At 45.0% G+C, this 22,665-nt stretch overlaps 1 protein-coding gene across 3 annotated transcripts in view; it reads left to right on the top strand.

Annotated features, from left to right (window-relative positions):
• Positions 1-22,665, top strand: part of man2a1 (mannosidase, alpha, class 2A, member 1) — a 197,357-nt gene that overhangs the window by 155,102 nt on the left and 19,590 nt on the right. For 2 of the 3 annotated variants that reach the window (XM_056290632.1, XM_056290631.1), the window contains 3 exons: positions 3,193-3,307; positions 4,022-4,155; positions 20,876-21,017. In XM_056290632.1, the coding sequence (XP_056146607.1) occupies positions 3,193-3,307; positions 4,022-4,155; positions 20,876-21,017 (391 nt within the window). The remainder of the gene's footprint in view (positions 1-3,192; positions 3,308-4,021; positions 4,156-20,875; positions 21,018-22,665) is intronic. The other variant, XM_056290633.1, reaches the window with a different exon arrangement.

Genomic DNA, 22,665 nt, shown 5'->3' with positions numbered 1-22,665 from the left:
TCCAGGTAAGAAAATCAAAGAAGGTTGGATCAGTTCATCAGGACACAACAAGAGGCAGATGTTTTCTTACGCACAGGCAAAATGGTGGTTTTCTTATAACACACTGGAACCACACACAATGACAGGAACAAGTTAAAAATTTCAATAAAAACCTATTGTAACATGCCTTAAGGACGGGGAAGGGATGTCGTCTGGGCCAGCAGCTTTACAAGCCTTAACCCTTTTAAACGTTTTACTCACATTAGTCTCTGTCAACAATAGGTCAACGTTATCGGGTGGGCACTATGCTGCTGTCACTGGGTCTAAGTTGTGAGCTTCAAAGCAGGCATTAAAGTTGTGATGCTTATCCAAGAGAGAGGCAGAGGTGTTGATAGGCACACATGATTTTGATTTATAGTCCGTAATTGCCTGCAGCCCGCTCCACATGCACTGTGAGTCACAGCCACTGTAGTCATGTTCCAGTCAGTTTATATCTATATTGTCTATGATGGCTTTCCTTAAGTCATGTCTGGATTTTTTTTGTTGTTGTAGCATTTGTCTTTCAATTTAAAAGCAGCAGTACGCTTCCTCATCCTCGAGAGAGTATCGCTGGTAATCCAGGGCTTCTGGTTGGGGTAGGAGCAAATAGTCCACTTGGATATAATTATCCACACAGAATCTAACACAGCCAGTGACCGCTTAAGCGTATTCATCCAAACTGAAGGCTGAATCATAAAAGATTGACCGGTCTGTTGATTCAAAACATCCCTGACGTTTGGATTCATGTGCTGTAGTCCAGCACTGTACTGACCTCGCAGTAGGCTGCGCACACTTCACTTTCTTTGTAAGCAGGAAGCAGGAGCACTGAGAGGTGGTCGGATTTCCCAAAGTGAGGTCATGGGAAAGACTCGTAAACTGCCTTGATCATGGAGTAACAGTGGTCAAGATTATATTTGCCTCTGATTGGACAGGTGACATGTTGGTACAGTTTTGATAGCACAGATTTCAGGTTACAGTGCTTAAAGTCCCCTGCCACAATTGAAATGGCCTCAGGGTGCAAGGTATCCTGCCTGTTTTTGGAACCATACAGTTCGTCCAGTCCCGCCGCGGCAGTGTCTTGTGGCGGTATGTAGACTATTTTAATGTCAGTGCACCATGAATTCCACGTCCCGAGGATCAGTCTACGATGCCGGAGGTCAGCACGCTCCGGTCATTGCCTTTGCCTGCTGCCCGGCCTGCATTGCACCCTACCCTAATGCTCATCCCCGCGGGTCGTGGGTCCACAGGATGACCGGAGAGTGTGCTCCAATTATCGGGGCATCACACTGCTCAGCCTCCCCGCGGAAGTCTAATCTAGGGTGCTGGAAACGGAACCAGGAGGGACAATGCGGATTCCGTCCTGGACGTGGAACAACGGACCAACTCTTTACCCTTGCGGAAGTGCTGAGGGGGACATGGGAGTTTGACCAGCCAGTCTACATGTGTTTTGTGGATTTGGAGAAGGCTTACGACCATGTACCCTGGGACACACTGTGGGGGGTACTGGGGGCGTATGGGGTACATGGGCAGTTGCTACAAGCCATCCGGTCCTTGTATAACCAAAGTGAGAGCTGTGTCCGCATTCTTGGCTCAAAGTCAGACACGTTTTCGGTGGGTGTCGGACTCCATCAAGGTTCTCCCTTCTCTCCGATTCTGTTTGTGATATTTACGGCCAGGATCTCAAGACGCAGCCAAGGTGAGGAGTGTGTCCATTTTGGGAACCTCAGAATTGCATCTCTGCTCTTTGCAGATGATGTGGTTTTGTTGGCTTCATCTAAACGCGACCTCCAGCGCGCACTGGGGTGGTTTGCAGATGAATGTGAAATGGCCGGGATGAGAGTCAGCACCTCCAAGTTGTAATATTTGCTAGTAATATTTGGTTTGCTAATGTCCCTTACGGCTTTCTGTAACACCACAACAAAGTCACGTGATGTACGTAACAACGTCAGTCTGAATCCGGTCGGTGAATAAACACCCAGCACGAGAGAAGTCGTCCTTGCTTTATTAATGTTATAAGTTAACATAGCCAGAGGGCACAGATCATTACACAAGTCTGAGGCCATAGTTCTCTACCGGAAATTAGGAGATTGCTTCCTCCGGGTTGGGGATGGGTTGTTGCCTCAAGTGAAGGAGTTCAAGTATCTCGGGGTCTTGCTCATGCGTGAGGGTAGGATGGAGCGGGAGTTTGACATGTGGATTGGTGCAGCATCAGCAGTAATGCAGACATTGTACTGGACCGTTGTGATGAAGAGGGAGCTGAGCCGCAAGGCAAAGCTCTCAATTTACCAGTCAATTTTCGTTCCAACCCTCACCTAAGGTCATGAGCTTTGAATAGTGACCGAAAGGGTGAGATACAACCGACTGAAATGAGTTTCCTCCGCAGGGTGTCTGGGCGGCTGAGCCCAGACATAGGCTATGTATCATATGATAGGGTGTATCATATGATATTTCGCATATCTATGATACAACTATCTATCATAGATAGGACGAGGAGCTCGGACACCCGGAGGGAGCTTGGAATAGAGCCACTGCTCCTTCGCCTGGAAAGGAGCCAGTTGAGGTGTTTCAGGCATCTGTTGAGGATGCCTCCTGGGCGCCTTCCTTTTGAGGTTTTCTGGGCACATCCAACTGGGTGGAGACTCGGGGTAGATCCAAAACTTGCTGGAGGGACTGCATGTCCAATTTGGCATGGGAACGCCTTGGGATCCCCAGGAGGAGTTGGAGGGCGTTGCTGGGGAAAGGGACATCTGGAATGTCCTACTTAGCTTGCTGCCACTGTGACCCGACCCCGGAGAAGCAGCTGATGATGAGATGGGATGAGATGCACCATGAATTGTTGCATCGTTGCAAGTATAAACTGGGCTAAATTATGTGTTTTATAGAGAGAGATGGCAGCACAAGCGAGGTGAGGTTAAAGCTAGGCTAAATTATGAGTTTTTCATAGCGAGAGGTTTCCATGAAAGCTAGGTTAAAGTAAGGCCAAGTGTTTTTCAAGAAGTAGAGTTAAACTACACTTAAGCTAAAGCTAGGTTGTAAAATAAAGCTAACAATGACCCAGCCTCACTCTCTCTCTCTCTCTCTCTCTCTCTCTCTCTCTCTCTCTCTCTCTCTCTCTCTCTCTCTCTCTCTCTCTCTCTCTCTCTCTCTCTCTCTCTCTCTCTCTCTCTCCCGCAGCCCTACTCTGCCTCCCTCCCACCCCAGGTGCGGGTCACCAGGGGGCCTGTCTTTTCTGAAATCACGTCCTGCTTCCAACACTTCACCCACACGCTCCGCCTCTTTCATGTGGAAGGTAATGATGTGCATTTTTGCGTGTGCACGTGTGTGAAGATATTTTCTAATACTTTGTATTACTACATTATGCGGCACAGAGTTAGCACGCGCTTTTAACTACTTTTTTAGTTTATCTATGATGTGTTGTCCTGAAGTATTAAGCGTGCATTTTTCTGTAGTCATGACATATAAACTGCATGTAAACTGCCCAACACTAAAATGCCTCATTACTGAGTTCTGACCAGAGCAGCCTGAGCCTGTGCTATTCATGAGCTTGCTTACCAAAAGAGATCGTGTAGCTTCAATTATGGGGAAATGTTCTGAAAGTGAGATCATATCACAATCATCGACTGCATGTCGGCAAATAATATTGTATTCAGTATAAACATTAAGCTATGTAGCAAAGACAGTGATCACTAATGAATATTTGAAATAGACTGTGATGATCATTTTGCAGCATTTAGTGCCATTCACCGCCATATATTCTACTCTGTTTAGCAAACACTCAGCACCTCCACTGATGCTCAAACCATCATACTGCACTCTCATTTTCTGTCTTATTGCAATAAATCTTAGTGATTCGGCCTTCTCTCTCTATGTTGTTTGCGTCCATATTATTTTGCTTATGCTATATTAGGTCCTTTTTTCTTCTTCTTTTTTTTTTTTACTACACCATGTTATGCTAGTAGCAACAACGTTTATTTTTGATAATGTTGTGGTATTTATTTTCCAGGCCTAGAGGGGCACTCGGTAGAGCTGTCCAACCTGGTTGATATAAGGTCAGAGGTCAACAGAGAGCTTGTGATGCGGCTTGTCACAGATGTTGCCAGTGGTGACCATTTCTACACTGACCTCAACGGCTTCCAGGCAATTTCTTATTTATTCTTACGTTTGCTCATTTCAGAGCTAGCTTAAGGTTAGTGCAGTGCTAATATCAGTAGTTTGTTTTTTCGTTTTTTGTTTTTTGTTTTTTTTCTTGCTCTGAGCTGTGCCGACCTAAAGCTAACTGGAATGTAATGAAACGCAATGACCAATTGGTAATTAAAGCTAAGCAAACAAGTTACCGTTGGGTAGCAAGCCAAAGTTATGTCATCCCTGTACCCAAGAGCTAGTCTGACTCACAGGAAGTAAACTGTGGGTATAAGCCTGCCATTGGCAGACTGTTTCAGTCAGAATTCTCCTATCCTCCACTATCTGTCAGTTACCATGGTCAGTCACATGTAGCCAGATCTGCACATTGTTTTAGCGCTGTGCCAGCACTCGTCATAAAACTTTGTTTAATCATCAATGACAGGACTATATGAGTCTTAGGGTTAGGGTTAGACAGGACTATATGAGTCTTAGGGTTAGAGTTAGCCAGGACTATATGAGTCTTAGGGTTAGGGTTAGACAGGACTATATGAGTCTTAGGGATAGGGTTAGCCAGGACTATATGAGTATTAGGGTTAGGGTTAGACAGGACTATATGAGTCTTAGGGTTAGGGTTAGACGGGACTATATGAGTCTTTGATTTAACCTCTATGTTAGTAGCCTTGCTGCTCCAATCTTGATGGTCCTTGCCAATGGTTGTACTACGACTGCAGCAACAATCAGTTCTGCAGAATAATGCACGCACCCCTTGACACTCAGTAATAACACTACAAATCGAAGTTTGATAAGAATCAAATGGTTTTTGATCAACGTTGGCAGAGTGAATCTGACACCCCACATTCATTTTTCTGCATTTAAAAACCTCATTTTAGTGTAGTCATATGAAGTCCTATGCTTAAAAACATTTCAACAAAGAACGCCGAAGAGTTCGCCCTAAGAAAAGCTGAGAGATTAACCAAGGAAACGTTTTACATTTAAGAGCAATTGTTTCAAGGCCATTATGACTAAGTCTAATAAAACAGTGATGACTCTAAACCAGGGATGGGCAACGTGATCCTATTCTATTGGTCACATGTGCCAAGAGATGTGGACCATTATGTGACCAAGGTGTGTAGCTGCCTGAAACAGACACGTCCGAACAAGCCAACAAGAGCACCGCTGGTCAATGTAGTCACCACATACCCCATTGAGATTTTTTCTGTTACGTATCACAAATGAAGACCAGAGGCCAGTGTAGCGAAACCCAAAGGACAGACAGACACAGAGCACCGAGAAAAACTGAAGGCGATTTTAATGCAGGAAGATAAACAACACTGCCACAGGGATAACAGGGTAATCTCAGGTGGGGGTTGTTGTGACGATGTGCATGCGCCTGGCTACCAAAGTCCGAATTCGTAGAGCGAGGGGAGTGTCTGAGGAAGTCCGGGTCCGAGATCCAGGAAGTCAAGTTCGAAGGGAGGAGTCCAGAGAGAGAGACGTGGAGGGAGATCGCTGGAGAGGTCCGGAGAAAACATGATGGTCACTGGGGACGAGGAGCGAGGAAGATGCAGGGAGCTGTGGAAGTCGCGGAGGGAGGGTCTTGAGGGAAACAAAAACAGTGAGACGAAACACAAAAAAACAGGAACGCAGGAGTTAGATACTGAGGAACAAAACAACAGTATGGGAATAGGCACGAGAAAAGGGTAAGCAGGAAAATCACTGGAATAGGCTTGTCAGAGCTTTACCGCAGGGTTCGGTACATAGAAGCACAGAGAAGCGTTCTGGGAGACTTATTGTAGAGGGCTGCGTGATTGCCGCAGGTGTGCCTGATAGATAATGGCAAACACCTGGTGCAGCGCAGCGCTCGTCTCCTCAGAGCGTGAACTGAGTGCTCGGATGTTTCCGGCACGTCCGAGCTGGGCGAGTGGCTTGAACGTGCCGGGAAGGCAGGTCGGGGCGATGTAACCGCAGCAGTTTCAATGGACTATCTGCATATGAAAAGCTATAAAAGGGGATATCAGTACATCTTAGTTGTTATAGATCATGTCACGCGCTTTGCCCAGGCATACGCATGTACCAACAAGTCATCAAAACCCCCTGCTGAAAAGATCTTTGGAGACTTTGTACTCCAATTTGGATTTCTTGCCAAGTTGCACCATGATCGGAGCATGGAATTCGAGAATAAGCTGTTTTCCAAGCTAGAAGAATACTGTGGCGTCCATGGCTCACGCAGAACACCTTTGGTTGGTCGTCTGACACGAGCAGGGGTTGTGCGAGTGTTCATGGCTTCAGTGTTGTCCTGTTCAGGGACGGAGAAGTTCAGGAACGGAGGCAAAGCAAGTGCATGACTTTTAGCTAGATTGGATGCATGCCATTTCTTGCCATCAGCCGATAGTTAAGTGCATGTGCCAATTTTCTTTCTAATCTGCAATGGCTGAGTGTATTGCGGGTGCGCCCTAGGAACATGTGTAGGCTTTCTTATGCGCACTCTGTCCCCTTCTTTGAAAACAGGCAATCGTGCTCCACGTCTGGAGTCAGTGTAGGCTTTAATTTTTCCCTGACGAAAGGAGACTCTGACGAAGCACATCAGAGTCGGTGTTCGTCAGTGGTGGGGTGAGAATGTTGAGGCATGTGCGCATTTCCCTGCCATGTAGTAGCTCGAATGGAAATACTCCGGTGGTGGCATGTGGATTAGCATGTTAAACTTGTAGGAAGTCTGTGACTGTAGTCTTCCACGGCTTCTCTTGCAGGATAGCGGACTGGATGCATGACTTGAGTACACTGTGAAAGTGTTCAATTGCTCCATTTGCAGCTGGATGGTACACTGAAATGCAGACATAGAGTATGTCGCGGTTTTTTATGAATGCAGTGGATTCCGTGGACAAGAACTGAGATCCATTATCAGACATGATGATATGTGGATTACCTAATCTACTAAAGACTGATGTAAGAAAAGCAATGATGTTTGCAGTAGTAGCAGAGGCCGTGAATGCTACTTCAGGCCACTTACTGTGATAGTCAGTCAGTGTGAATGCAAAGTGGCAGTCCCAAACAGCAGTCTCGAAAGGACCAACCATGTCAACGCTTAGTTTTTCCCACGGCTCTGATGGAAACTGTATGGGTTGTAACGGCGCAGCAGAGGGAGCAGCTGTCTTGTCTGAAGACTGGCACAAGAGACAACTCTTAATCTGTGTGTTCATCAGGTCATCCATTCCAGTCCATCAGTGGACTTCGCAGAGGCGTTGTTTAGTTCTCACAATGCCTTGATGGCCTTCGTGAGCCAGCCCGACCTAGGTGTGATGCAGTGAGACAGGAACAATGAGTCTTACGCCTTGGAAAACATAATCGTCTTGCAGAGTCAGTTCATCACGCAGACGAAAGTATGGATGTAGGACTGTACTTACAGTAGCAGAGGAAGGAGGCCAACTATCCATGATCTGTGAGAGTAAAGCTCTCAGTTCAGGGCAGGAAGCAGAGGCAGCAGCAAACTCATCCGGAGAGGCGGCAGACAAGCCAGCAGCAGAAAGCAAAGCTACAAACTCCGGTTCAGCTTCCACAAACGTGTCAGTGGCAGCAGGCAGGAGAGACAGCCAGATACTCTATGTTCATGCAAGTAGAGAATTTGAACTTCAGGCAAGTAAATGTCATGCACAGAGTGTTTTCGAGATTACCAATACACTCGTGCAAAATGTCCAGTCTTGTTGCAATGCTTACATTGAGCAGAAGCAGCGAGGCAGGATGGATCGTTTGCAAGATGTCGATCAGATCCACAACAGTAGCAGGTCCGGTTGGATGTAGGACGAGAAGAAACAGTAGCAGCAGGGCGAGGCAGAGCAGGACGAGAAGGAGCAAGATGAGAAGGAGCAGCCAGCGATGCAGACGGAGGCTTCGGCGGTTTGCGATGGTGGCATGCAGCGCTATGTGCAGACAAAGCTTGCACGGGTGTTGGGCGCTCACCAGCAATGAGCTTAGCTTGCTTAGCAATGGCTTCCATCTGTGTTGCAATTGTAATGCAACATTAAGTCTGGTTCTAGGAGCAGTCTCTCTCATACGCGATGGTTTAAAATGTTTTCCACCAACTGATCTCGTAGCATTTCATCCAAGTTTATGAACTCACATGTAGATGCTAAGTCTCTTAATGCTGCAACGTACTGTAGCACAGATTCATTGGGAGCTTGAACGTGCTTTCTGAAGGCATGACGTTCAGCCACTATGTTCCGACGTGGAGTAAAATGTGCTTCTAAAGCTTTTACAGCACCTTCCATGGTCCGACCTTGGGACTGAGGGCCCAGGCAGTGTAGAAGTAATGCTCGTTTCCGAGTATCCAGCCAGTCGTCTGTGTTCGTTGCAACCACTTGAAGATAGTTGTGGAACATTTTCAACCACGTGTTGAATGGCAGCGGAGGCTCACCAGGACATGGCAAAAAAAAAAAAAAGTTTAGATAAAGGTGTAACTGCAGCCATCTTCAGTATAGTGGTTACAGATCTCGTCGCAATTTGTTATATTTGGAAGTGTGTTGTGTAAGCAGTGTATGTATAAGTAAGTGAGTAAAGCACGGAGCACAGTAGCACTGATCAGTCGTTTCTTAATCTCTTCTTCCCCTCTGGCTTACGTTACACGCAACAGGGCATTCATAACATTGGTGCCACCTACTGGCGTATGCATAGAACACAACACTCAGGAAAGACTAGAGTCTTGTCTTGCACAGGAACCCATTATTGCCCTTTTGATTTCCTACCTGTGGAAGAAGATAGCCTGGAGAGAAAGGAAATGGAAAAGAGAAAGCCAAACACAAACCACAAGAGTAAAAGGCAGGCGAAACAGGACAGAGACCCTGACAGTAGTTCAGAGGATGGAAGTAACTGGAGAGGCATCACCACATGACCAGGAGAGTCCCTCGACCAGGTCGGAAGTCAGCTAAGAGTGGAAGTGGAGGAATTTCAGCCACGAGCAACTGACAGAGAACTGGAGAAAGGCGGCGAGGAAGATGAGTTTCCAGATGAGGGTGATGAATCAGAGGTGGAGAATGGAGAAACGGCAGCGGCTGAGCGAGAGGCGTCAACGGATGAAGCAGATGAGATAAACTGTTGTTGTCATCTGATGAAGCAGGTGAGGGGGACCCAGGGCCGCAGTCATCTCCCACAAGAAAATATCCTTTTCGACAAAGAAACCCACCCAAGGCACTCACATACAACACATTAGGTCAACCATTGTTCACGTACAGACATAAGTGATATCTACAGTTCAGAGTTGAAGGCACAAGTTCATAGTTACATGTTGAGTTTATTGTGCAGTTTAGCAAGAGTCCATAGTATTTTAGACTAGAGAAAAATGAATGGAAAATTGAAGCACTTCTCAACATTGATACATGTTAATTAATAAGTAGAGTACCAGAAACCCGAGTACTGACACATAGAAGGATACTGGGATGTGTGAGGCATATAGTAGTGCATGTGGGTCTGGGTTATGGGGTAGAAATATGTAGAGTCGAAACCTTTCAGTGTGAGATATATAGCCCACAGAAGGAGCAGAGTAGCGCTTCAGATATCACCTGGCCAGTGATGTGTGTTGCTGACGCGTGACATAAAGAGGGAGGTGTATGTCATGTCAAAGACTGTCACTGCACAGAGTATCCCAACAGACTGCCTCCCATAAACCCTCCCGCTATAACTCACCAGCTGAAGACGTCAGTGCTCTGGGAAATTCATTCATTTTGGAGGGGAGACTGTGGGACCCACAGTAATGTTGGACATATCAGGCAGTGGACACTGGACCGCCCTCATTCGCATGGAGCATTTTTAGTTTTGTTCATAACCTGATAAATATTCGTTTGCAACAATATCTGTAATGTTTTAGATGAGTCATGGTTACAATGAGTAAAGCTCACACAGGCACTTTGGGCAGCTTAGGGCTCCTTTGGGGAAGTTGCAGAAGGGCGTGACCTAGAGGGACACAGCCGGGAGTGCAGCTGCGTTAGCTGATGATGTGATTGTGTCTCTGTATTGTCAGAAAGAGAAATGAAAGATCATTTTCAACTTATGCACACCTGGACATTCCTTATGTGTGTCCAAGTGGGTAACGCATGCACACACACACACACACACACACACACACACACATATATATATATATATATAGCATTTTTTCCGAAACCGTCAATGGTGTTGTGAGTGCTCAACTAATGAGGAGCGGAACATCAACACGGATACAGGAAAAAAGATTTAAATTCATAGCAGTACAGGCCTGTTCCGTGCATCTCGCACTCATCAGATATATATATATATATATATATATATATATATATATATATATTCAATTCAATTCAAACTTTATTGCAGACTCAGGGTCCATAACAGACAAAGACAAATAGGTAAAAGACAATCCCTAGACAATACACAAAGTAAACACAATAAAATAACATAAATGGAACAAGTCAGTGTGTTAAAAGAAGGCAGCTATACCAGTGGTCCCACAGCCGGGACTGGTAGCGTGTGGCACTGAACTTTATATTAGTTAAACTCTTGATGATTACATTATCAGAGTCATTGAGCCAGCAAATAAATGTATACACAATATGTCTTAGAAGAGCCTGAAAGGCACTGACTCTTGCAGCCGCAAACATTTCACTTGCGCTACAACATCTAGGTCTTTTTACTAGTATTCTCATAGCATCATTATAAGCTACTTGAAGCCTCTGTAAGCTTGCTTTTTTATAGTTTGACCACAGGGAGGCAGTACAGAGTGTTGTACAATAGGCTCTGAACAGAGACATCTTCACACTAACTGAACCCATACCAAACTTGCATGACAGAGTGTTTGCTTTTGCATACATTATGCGGCACTGCCTATAAATATCGTCATCATCTGTCATTTGTTCAGTGATATAATGTCCAAGATATTTCACCTTATTACATACCACAAGATTATTATCAGACAATTTAAAATCAGGAAATTTTAGAGGATTGACCTCTTTGGTTCTGCAGATCATGACAACACTCTTACTAGCACTGTATCTGATATCATGCTCCACACCATACACAGAACATATATCAAGGAGCTGCTGGAGACCGGCGCTACAGGGACTAAGAATGACAAGATCATCTGCATACATAATATGGTTCACCAAGGTATTACCCATCATGCACCCAGTGTTATAGGCTTTCAGCTGCTCGGACAAACCATCAATATATAGATTATAGAGAACTGGAGAGAGAAGTCCCCCTTGCCTGACACCGTTGCTAACCCCAAATGGGGCTGAAACACTATTACCCCATTTCACTTGCATAGTCTGGTAGGCATACCAATAAACCAGAATTCTCGCAATGTATTTAGGCACCCCTCTTTGACTCAATTTAACATACAACTTTCTATGATTAACACGATCAAAAGCTTGAGAAGCATCAATAAAACACATAAGAACCGGTGAGTTTTGGCCTCTGTATTTGTTTACAGTTTCCTTTAAGGCATATATACATACGTCAGTGCCATGTTTAGCTTTAAAACCAAACTGGTTATCTGTGGAGTTGGTAAATTCATGCACTCTATCCAGCAGGATTCTTTCTAGGACTTTTGACAGTATGCTGGCTAGAGCTATAGGCCTGTAGTTCTCTAGGCTGCATACTTTACCAGCTTTGTCCTTAATGACTGGCACTAACAGTACAGACAACATTGAGTCTGGTAACAAGCCATGGGACATAAAGCCAGTAAAACAGATAGCAAGGACAGGAGCTAACCTCAGACTGGCATATTTAAGGTGTTCAGCAGTAATATGATCTAAGCCACTTGCCTTGTTAACAGACAGCTTGTTTATAGCTTGGTACACCTCGTGTGACATGATCACCATTGAATCATCGCCCTCAATATTGCCCCCCTTATACAGATCACTGTGGACACAGTTGAATAAGGTAATATAATGCTGTTGCCATAACTCAGCAGTATTGTGTGTATCAGAGATACCATCAACAGTGCATGGTAGAGATGTTTTATAGTTGTTAGAGCTCTCACTTCTTTCCAGAAATTAGCAGGATCATTTCTTAGCAGCTTCTTAGCCATGGAATCTGCCCTCATGGCTTGCTCATTTTTACAGATGAAACGAATGGTGTACTTGTATCTTGCATTAGTGAGCTTCTTGTGCTCAAGCTCAGGCCCTTGTCTGGGTCTGCCTGCCATAGCCCATGATTTAAAGGCTTCACGTGCTTCTTCATGATACCCAGCTACATACTTGTTCCAACCAGACCTGATGTTATGTGTCTTATTTTTATACTTGTAGTAGGGCTTACTACCTTCATACAGACCACTAACAATATCATCATACATGCAGCAGATATCTATCATATGCCTCATATCCTTACAATTAATGTCTCTGCACATAACTGCATCTCTAAGTAGATGTATATTACCCAAGGTTTCATCTGTACGGGCATGATAGGCTAAGATGTCCTCCTTTGTAAGAGTTGACCAGTCCAACCTTTCTGCATTATCACTATCCCCATTACTAGACAGCACAGGCAGATGTTCAACATTTATAGCCATAGCAAGAGGTATATATATAGATATATCTATATATATTGGAAAAAACATGTGATACATAGCAGTACAACCTTGTTTCGTGCATTGCGCACTCATCTGCTGCTAATGTGATTCAACAAAGAAATGTTTAATTATTTTGTTTGTTGAATCACATTAGTACTGCTATGTATTACATGGATTTTTTTTCCTACATCCATATTGATATTCCGTTCCTCGTTACTTGAGCATTTTTATCAAACCATTGTCAGTTTCCCAAAAAAAGCAAACAATTAAATAAATAAAAAACACTATATATATACACGTATATTGTAGTGAATTCAGAGGGCAACCACTGGACCTGCCGCGGCCGGGACGCGAACCCGTATCTCCCGCACCGCGGGCGACATCGCTAACCGCTTAACTAAAGAGCCCGACCTGTTAGCTAAGGGCTAACGTGTGTACTTATCCATGAACATTACGCTACCCCCCTCCTTCGGGAAGCGCTTCCGATGGCCTCGCGGTCCTTCACGATCTCGCCATCCCACTTCTGACACCAATGTAGCGAATTCAAAAATATAGGGTTTGATCCTTTAGCCAAGGGCTACCAAGCCTATTCATCCGTAATTATTACATTGCCCCCTTCCTTCGGGATTCACGTCCCCGCGAATCGCCATAGCCAGGATGCGAACATGTGGCTCCCGCACTGCAGGCGACAACATTAACCAGTCGACTAAAGGATCCGACCCGTTAGCGAAGGGCTAGCGAGCCTATCCCACTTCTGACACCAATGTAGCGAATTCGGGGGGAAAACCACAGGAAACCCGCAAACCCGTATCTCCCGCACCGCGGGCGACATCGCTAACTTCTTGACAAAAGGGTCTGACCCATTAGCCAAGGGCTAGCGAGACTATTCATCTGTGATCGTTACAATATATATATATATATATATATATATATATATATATATATATATATATATATATATATATATATATATATATATGTGTGTGTGTGTGTGTGTGTGTGTGTGTGTGTGTAGTGAGCAGGTTTTGATATGTAATGAGTGTTGAGACTCGAACATATGCCTAGTAAAAGGTCAATGTTATGCCTTGGTCTCCGGTCCATTCATTACTAATATAAGTACTATAAAGTACAAGACATGGTGTCAGAAGTCGTCGTCCTCGCCTCTGAGATAAATACAATCACCCGACGCAAGTGACCGGAATGTTCCGTGCAGTTTGACTACGTGAGAAAGGAACTTTTGAATCTGCCGAGTGAGCTAGCAGAGCTAACGCTAACGTGGAGCTGCGTTGATACAACGTTTGAGAGGAGCATCCGGAAGGTAAAACAGAATGGATTCTCTATTTTCAGTAAGTCCGCCTGAAGCATTTGACTTCGGAGACTTTGGTAGTGGCCTAATTGGATCCGACGTTTTGAAAGATTCCGCATAGCAGCAGCAGGACTAAATGCAAAGAGTCAAGAGTATCAAGTTAACTCGCTAGTTTACACTATGGGAGACATGGCGGATGACGTTCTGAACATGTTAGCACTGACGGATGAGGACAAGAAAAATTATGAAAAAGTAAAGCAAACGTTCGATAAACATTTCAGTATGGAATTCTCCAAGACGAGATGATCAGAGACCATGGACTTTCAGAGAAGTTACAGCTAGATTCTGAGTTGACTCTCGTTAAAGCTATCACAAAAGCTGAGGTAAGCTACAAAGAACAATATCCCAGAGTTTTCACAGGCTTAGGTAAGCTAGAGGGAGAATACAAAATTAAATTAAAAGAAAATGCCACTCCCTTTGCCCTCGCTGTGCCACGCTGTGTGCCATTGCCCTTAAGAGGAAAGGTTCAAGAAGAGTTAAAAAGGATGGAGGAAATGGGCGTTATTTCTCCCATAGAGGAAGCTACAGAGTGGTGCTCAGGAATGGTCGTAGTACCAAAACCTAATGGAAAAATTAGAATATGTGTCGACCTAACCCGCCTGAACGAAAATGAAATGTGTGCAGGGAGCGACATATTCTTCCAGCTGTTGATGAGACGCTAGCTAAGCTAGCTGGGGCTAGGATTTTTTCCAAACTGGATGCCACTGCCGGTTTTTGGCAGGTGCCTTTGCACAAAGATTCAGCCCCACTCACCACCTTCATCACACCATTTGGCCGTTATTGTTTTAATCAGCTCCCCTTTGGAATATCATCCGCGCCAGAACACTTTCAGAAGCGTTTAACGCAGATGCTTGACGGCCTAGAAGGAACATTGTGTCATGCGGATGACATCCTGGTGTTCGGTGCTACGCCCAAAGAGCATGATGACAGGGTGCATCAAGTGTTGCAAAGACTGCAGCAGCAGGGCCTAACTCTGAATGACAAATGTCAGTTCGCAGTGAAGCAGGTCAAATTTCTCGGACACGTCAGTTCAGAGGGCATACAAGCAGATCCTGAGAAGATTAGGGCAATTAGAGAGATGCCACCACCCAAAGATGTGGCTGACGTAAAACGCTTCATGCGGATGGTCAACTATATGGGGAAATTCTCTCCTTACATCGCAGAGCTCACTGGGCCAATCATAGAACTCCTGAAAGCAGAAAACATGTCGATGTGGGGAGCAGCACAGCAGTGTGCCTTCGAAAAGTTGAAAAATGAGCTCAGTTCATCTACTGTCCTTGCCCAGTACACTCCAGAGAAACCGACCAGGGTGTCAGCAGACGCATCATCTTACGGATTAGGAGGGGTCTTATCTCAGCTTCAAGAACCTGGAGACTGGAGGCCAATGGCTTTTGTATCTCGCAGCATGACTGAAACAGAGCACAGATATGCCCAAATTGAAAAAGGAGGCCCTTGCTGTCCCCTGGGCTTGTGAAAGATTTGAAACCTACCTCCTGGGCCTACACTTTGTGATGCAAACCAACCATAAACCGTTAATCAGTTTTCTCAGCTCAAGGCCGCTGGATGACATCCCGCCTCTTATAATGCGCTTCAGATTGAGACATCTGCGTTTTTCCTACTCAATCGTACATGTACCAGGGTAAAATCTTATTGCAGCTGACGCTCTATCAAGAGCTCCACTCCAGCGTACTGCAACAGAGGAAGACCTTGCGCTTCGGAACAACGTCACAGCTCAAATCAATGAGGTCATTCAGCAACTCCCGGCCTCACCTGAGAAGTTGCTACAAATAAGAAGAGCACAAGAAGATCCAGTGTCTAAGCAGCTGTCCTCCCTGATCTACACAGGATGGGAAAGAAGCAGTTCTGCGCCACAGTTAAAGCCTTTCTGGCAATACAGAAACGACCTGTTGATGATGGATGGCCTATTGATGAAAGGAAAGAGAATACTGATTCCAGCAAGCATGCAACAGGACATCTTGGACAAAATTCACCAGGGTCACCAGGGAATCAGGGCCCATGAAGCAGTGTGGTGGCCTGGGCTGACAAAACAGACCAGAGAGAAGGTACGTCAGTGTGAAATTTGTGCTAAAAAGAGTCAAAATGCCACAGAACCTCTGATGACCACACCCTTGCCATCACGCCCATGGGAACGGCTAGCAGCTGATTTATTTGAGTGGAAGAATGGTCAGTATTTAGTAGTCACTGATTACTATTCAAGATACATTGAGGTTGCCAATTTAACAAGCACCTCAGCAACAGCTGTGATTGTGACAACGGACCACAGTTTGCTGCTGCAGAGTTCGCAGATTTTGCTAAAGATTACAACTTTCAACATGTTACCAGTAGCCCCCGTTACCCGCAAAGCAATGGGGAAGCTGAACATGCAGTAAAGACTGTGAAATCCTTGTTGCAGAAGAGTGAGGACCCTCACAAAGCGCTTATGGCGTACAGAGCAACTCTTCTTGCCCATGGAGTATCACCGGCACAGCTCCTGATGGGGCGCAACATCCAAACACCCCTTCCGGTGTGTCCACGCACTCTCAAACCACCATGGCCAGACTTGAGAGCTTTTCAGTTGAAAGCAGGAGCTTAAAAGACAACAGGCTGAAGGATACAACAGACGACATAGAGCACGGGAGACACCACCACTCCAGCCAGGTCAGAGAGTTTGGATACGGACACAGGAGTCGTCTCTGGATCAGCAGGGACACCACGTTCATACGTGATCCAAACCTCAACAGGCAGTCTCCGAAGAAACCGTTCTCATTTGGGAGTAGTGCCTTCACCATCTGGAAGCCAGGCGGACTCTGGACTACACGCCAGAGTTGGCAGGGCAGTCAAGCCTGTTAAAAGACTGAATTTGTAGTTTAGTGTTGTGAGTAAACACGGAGCAGAATAACCTCCATACCACAACAGAGAGGATCAGGTAGTCTACCCTACCTCTCAGGTAGGTTATGTACTTGTCTTGATATGTTCATAGGTCGAAAAAAAGGAAAATGAGATGTGAAATGTGTGTCTAGATATGAGATGTGAAATGTGTGTCTAGATATGAGATGCGAAATGTGAAGTTCATTTAACCAGTTTACATATGCTCACGTTTACAGAGATGTTTAAGGTGCCAGCTGTTCCCCTGCCTTGTTGGAAAATCAGCATTAGGCTTTATTAACATATGATTTAATTTTTCTGTAAAGATCCTGAAAGTATCAGTTTAAAAGGGGGAGATGTAGCGAGCAGGTTTTGATATGTAATGAGCAAGCATGCGTGAGTGTTGAGACTTGAAGATATGCCTAGTAAAAGGTTAATGTTATGCCTTGGTCTCCGGTCCATTCATTACTAATATAAGTACTATAAAGTACAAGACAATATATATATATATATATATATAATCTCATCTCATGTCATCCTCAGCCGCTTTTCCGGTGTTGGGTCGCGGTGGCAGCAAGCTAAGTAGGGCACTCCAGACGTCCATCTCCCCAGCAACACCCTCCAGCTCCTCTTGGGGCCAGATTGGACATGTAGTTCCTCCAGCAAGTTCTGGGTCTACCCCGGGACCTCCTCCCAGTTGGCTGTGCCCGGTAAACCTCCAAAGGAAGGCGCCCAGGAAGCATCCTAATCCAATGCCTGAACCACCTCAACTGGCTCCTTTCGATGGGAAGGAGCAGCGGCTCTACTCCAAATTCCCTCCGAATGTCAAAGCTCCTCACCCTATCTCTAAGACTGAGCCCAGACACCCTATGGAGGACATTTATTTCAGCCGCTTGTATCCGTGATCTCACCCTTTTGATCATTACCCAAAGCTCATGACCATAGGTGAGGATTGGAACAAAGATGGTCTGATAAATTGAGAGCTTTGTCTTCTGGCTCAGCTCCTTCTTCGCCACAACAGTCTGGTACAATGTCTGCTGATGCTGCATCAATCCGTCAGTCAATCTCCCACTCCATCCTACCCTCACTCGTAAACAAGGCCGCGAGATACTTGAACTCCTTCAGTTGGGATAGCAACTCATCCCCAAGCCACCATTTTCCGGTAAAGAATCATGGCCTCAGACGTAGAGGTGCTGACTCTCATCCCGGCCATTTCACACTCAGCTGCAAACCGCCCCAATGCGCGCCAAAGGTGACGTTCTGATGAAGCCAACAAAACCACATCAGAGATGCAATTCTGAGTTTCCCAAAACGGACACACTCCTCACCTTGGCTGCACCTTGAGATCCTGTCCACGAATATCACAAAAGGAATTTGAGACAAGCAACAACCTTGGCGGAGTCCGACACCCACCGAAAATGTGTAGACTTTGTGCCAAGAATGCGGACACAGCTCTCACTTTGGTTATACAAGGACCGGATGGCTTGTAGCAACTGCCCCGGTACCCCATGCTCCCGCAGTACCCCCCACAGAGTGCCCCAGGGTACACGGTCGTAAGCCTTCTCCAAGTCCACAAAACACATGTAGACTGGCTGGTCAAACTCCCATGCCCCCCTCAGCACTTCCGCAAGGGCAAAGAATTGGTCCGTTGTTCCACAGCCAGGACGGAATCCACATTGTTCCTCGTGGATCCGAGGTTCGGCAATTATACATATATTCCAGAGTAATTTGTTCAGTTTACATGCATTTTTTTCTCTTATTCAACAACAATAAAGCTTTTTGTTCTGCAAACGTGTATTTTCAGTGTCATTATGCTCACTTGGCTGCAATGTTTAAGGCTTGTCATGCTGTTCTCATTCATCCAGGTCATGGTCATCCAAAGGAGTTGAATCAAGTGCATCTGGACGTGGTATATATCCGTGAAGACGTTTCGCCTCTCATCCAAGAGGCTTCCTCAGTTCGTGCCTTTCAGACTAGACCAAGCTAGTCCGATTGGCTGCTGATGAGACTCAGAATTTATCCTCTAGGAGTCGTTGTCAGAGCCATATAGATGAGTGGCTCTTTGTGTACCGATGTTTGGCCATCGCAGCTATTGATTTGCATTTGTTTAGCAGCGATGGTCATTGGGGGTGTTAGTTTCGACTTCATTGTTCAGTGGTCATGAGAGTGGTTGGAGCCGTTAGTGACCAACTGTTGTTCTTGGAGGCTAGGCTTCTTGAGTCTCCTGGGTAGAGATGAAAGGACGGCATTGTAAGTGGGAGATAGGTGGTGTAGCAGACTCCTCTGTTGAGGGATGGTTTTTCCATTTTCGCATAGATGGCTTCCTTCACCCCTCTTTCAAACCATCTATCTTCTCTGTCCAAAATGTGTACGTTGCTGTCCTGGAAGGAGTGTGTCTTCTCCTTTATGTGTAGATAGACTGCTGAGTCTTGTCCTGAGGAGTTTGGCCTTCTGTTTTGGGCCATCCGTTTGTGTAGTGGTTGTTTGGTTTCTCCTATGTATAGGTCAGTGCACTCGTCATTGCATTGTACAGCATACACCAGATTGCTTTTCCGGGTGTGTGGTACACGGTCTTTGGGATGAACCAGTCTTTGTAGGAGTGTGTTGCTGGGTTTGAAGTATACCAGGATGCGGTGTTTGTTGAAAATTCTCCTGAGTTTCTCGGAGACCCCAGAAACATACGGGATGACTGTGCTTTTTTTCCTATATTGATGTTTTCTTGCTTGACCAGCTCTTCTTGCAAAGAGGAAGAACAAGCATAGAAACAGCAAATTCTTTGAATTGGAACAATGCATGCATAATTGCACTAAGAAGTGCTGGCCCTTATTCCTTTCGTTGTCTTGACTATGTGTTGCTTTCTGTTCCATATGCCCCCACTGAATTGGGTAAAAAGGCTTTTGTTCATTCTGTACCTTTAACCTGGAATATGTTGCAGAATGACTGGAAATTTACAGAGTTAATCTCACTGAGCCGTTTTAAATCCAAATTGAGAGTATTTGAAACTGATTTCACAACATGTACTTGTTTTTTATAATCTGCTTGTAATTTACTTTTTTTCTAAATTTTTTGTCTTTTGTTTGTGTTTTCAAATGTGTAATTTTGCAACTGTGTGATTTTGAAACTGTGCTGCCTATCTTGGCCAGGTCTCCCTTGAAAAAGAGGTTTGTAATCTCAACGGGATCCTCCTGGTTAAATAAAGGTTAAATGAATAAACAAAAAAAATATATTGAAAATATAATTCGTATGTTTAGTCTTAATGTGCAGACCGAGATGCCATAGGGCTTGAGACCACCTACTGAACACACGTTACATGAGCCATGGCTTCTGCTAAGACACGCTTTTACTAAATTCAATCAAATACATAGCCTGCATACAAACTGGGTTATGCTGCAGTGTTGTTGTAATGGAATGTTTGTGTAGTATGTCACTATTGTCACCCTTGTATCAGTTACAATGACGAAATTACATGCACAAATATAGTACAAAAGTGAAAATATGGCCTAGTAGAACAAATCTGCACCAGGCCCGTCACAGTGAGCAATCTGCCGAGAAGCTGTTGTCATTAGAATATGCTGATGTCACATGTCAGTGAGTCATCCAGGCATCTCAGTGTTCATCCAGTCAGCAACCTAATCAGGGCCCTAAATCCAGTGCACTGCATAGTGATTCACTACCCACTGAGTTAGGGAGTTGTTTGAGACTCAACCACAACTTTAAAAGTTAGAAAACATCAAAAGCTAGTCTTAACAGTTAGATAATATATAAATAATTCCACCTATGACAATGACTAATGGGGTTAGGATCCAACTGTGAAATGCTAACATCCAACTGCGCAACACTAGCTTCAAGTTAGCCTTAAGGTTAATTTGAAGCTAGTCAAGTTAGCCTTAAGGCTAAGGCTATTCCAGTTACTAAATACTGACTTTGTGTGCATTTTGTGAATTGTGTATGTACTGTGTGTGTACTGTGTGTAGATTCAACCCCGTAGGACGCTAGCCAAGCTGCCGCTACAGGCTAACTTCTACCCGATGACCACCATGGCATATGTCCAGGATTCGAACTCGCGCCTCACACTGCTTACGGGACAGTCACTGGGAGTGGCGAGCCTCAAATCTGGTGGGTGGCAGTTGGAGTTTTAGTTGTACTAGTAGTATGTATGTAAGTAGGTAAGTAAGTAATTTAAGTAAGAGTTTATTTATATAGCACCTTTTAAAACGAAGTTACAAAGTACTGCAGAAGATACAGAAAATCCATCTGCATCTGATGGTGTCCAGGGTGTGTAATATATTTTATGATGTGTTAGCCCTCCTTACACAGCGGGTGCAGTGAAGATGTTCTCGTGAAGACAGCTCAATTCCAGCAATGTCCAGTGCTGTTTCAACAACACGCTGGAGGGCTGTTTTGTCAGCTTTGGTGCATCTGCTGTACCAGGCTGTCAGGATGCTCTCTGTGGTGCATCTATAAAAGTTGACAAGCAGCTTTTGGGGGAGGTTGGCTCTCCTTAGTCTCCTCAGAAAATAAAGGCGTTGTTGTTCCTTACCCATCACTGCTGAGGCGTTGTCAGCCCAGGAGAGATCCTATGTGATGGTGTCCCCCAGCAACCTGGAGCTGGGGACTCTCTCCACAGCCTCTGTGTTGATGTGGACGGGACTCTGTGTGATCTTCTTGGAGGTCCTAAAGTCCACGATAATCTCCTTAGTCTTGGTGTTTAAGACCAGGTTGTTGTTAGCACTCCACGTTATCAGGTTCTGAACCTCCTCCCTGTGTGCAGCTTCGTCATTGTCTGATATGATTCAGATTCAGACAACTTTATTTATCCCAGAAGGGCAATTCAGTTTTACAATCTACCTAGACCATACCCAAACTCACAGACAAATGGCAATCATCATTATGTCAGAGACAATAGACGGTTCAGTGTGCATCTCTTGATGCACACTGAACTGTCGCCCTCGCGTGGCCTTGCATGCAGACTCACAAGAGGACCAGGCGAAGGATAAAAATTCAAACAAGTTAAAAGAATATAATATATAAATAAATACATAAATGAAGCATCCTAAGATGCATTTCACTGTCGTATCATCCGCAAACTTAACCATAATGTTTGAGTTGTGGTTGAGTTGGCAGTCATGTGTGAACAGTGCATAAAGGAGAGGGCTCAGTACACAGACCTGTGGGACGCTGGTACACAGGATGAGGGTGAAGGATGTGTGCTTGCCCAGTCTTACAGTCGGGGGGTGGTTGATGAGGAAGTCCAATATCCAAGTGCATATGGAGGGAGTTAGTCCTAGTTTGTGGAGTTTGTCGACCAGCTTGTTTGGTATGATGGTGTTAAATGCCGAGCTGTAATCAACAAAGAGCATCCTGTCGTAGGTCTTGTTTTTTTTTGTTTTTTTTTTTGTTTTTTGGGGGGGGTTTTTTTGGGGGGGGGTCAGGTCAAGTCAAGTTAAGTTAAGTCAATTTTAACCCAATATCACAAATTACAAATTTGCCTCAAACTCTTTAACAGGGAGAAAAACAGGGTCTTTCCATGTGAGAGGAGGCTGAATTTAGAGCCACACAGATGGCATCCTCAGTCAGTCTGTTTGCCCAGTAGGCAAACTGGTGTTGGTCTAGATCAACTGGGACAGTGTATGTGATGTGATTACCAGTCATTCAAATCATTTTGAAAAAACCACAGGTTTTTTGGGAACGGGCACGATGGTGCTGGATTTGAGGCATGTGGGGACTTTGCATAAGGATAGAGAGAGATTGAACATGTGTGTGA

The sequence above is a fragment of the Lampris incognitus genome, chromosome 12 (genome assembly GCF_029633865.1).
Source record: "Lampris incognitus isolate fLamInc1 chromosome 12, fLamInc1.hap2, whole genome shotgun sequence".
Taxonomy (NCBI): domain Eukaryota; kingdom Metazoa; phylum Chordata; class Actinopteri; order Lampriformes; family Lampridae; genus Lampris; species Lampris incognitus.
Note: the sequence above shows the minus strand (reverse complement) of the source record. Positions and strands in the feature narration are given on the sequence as shown.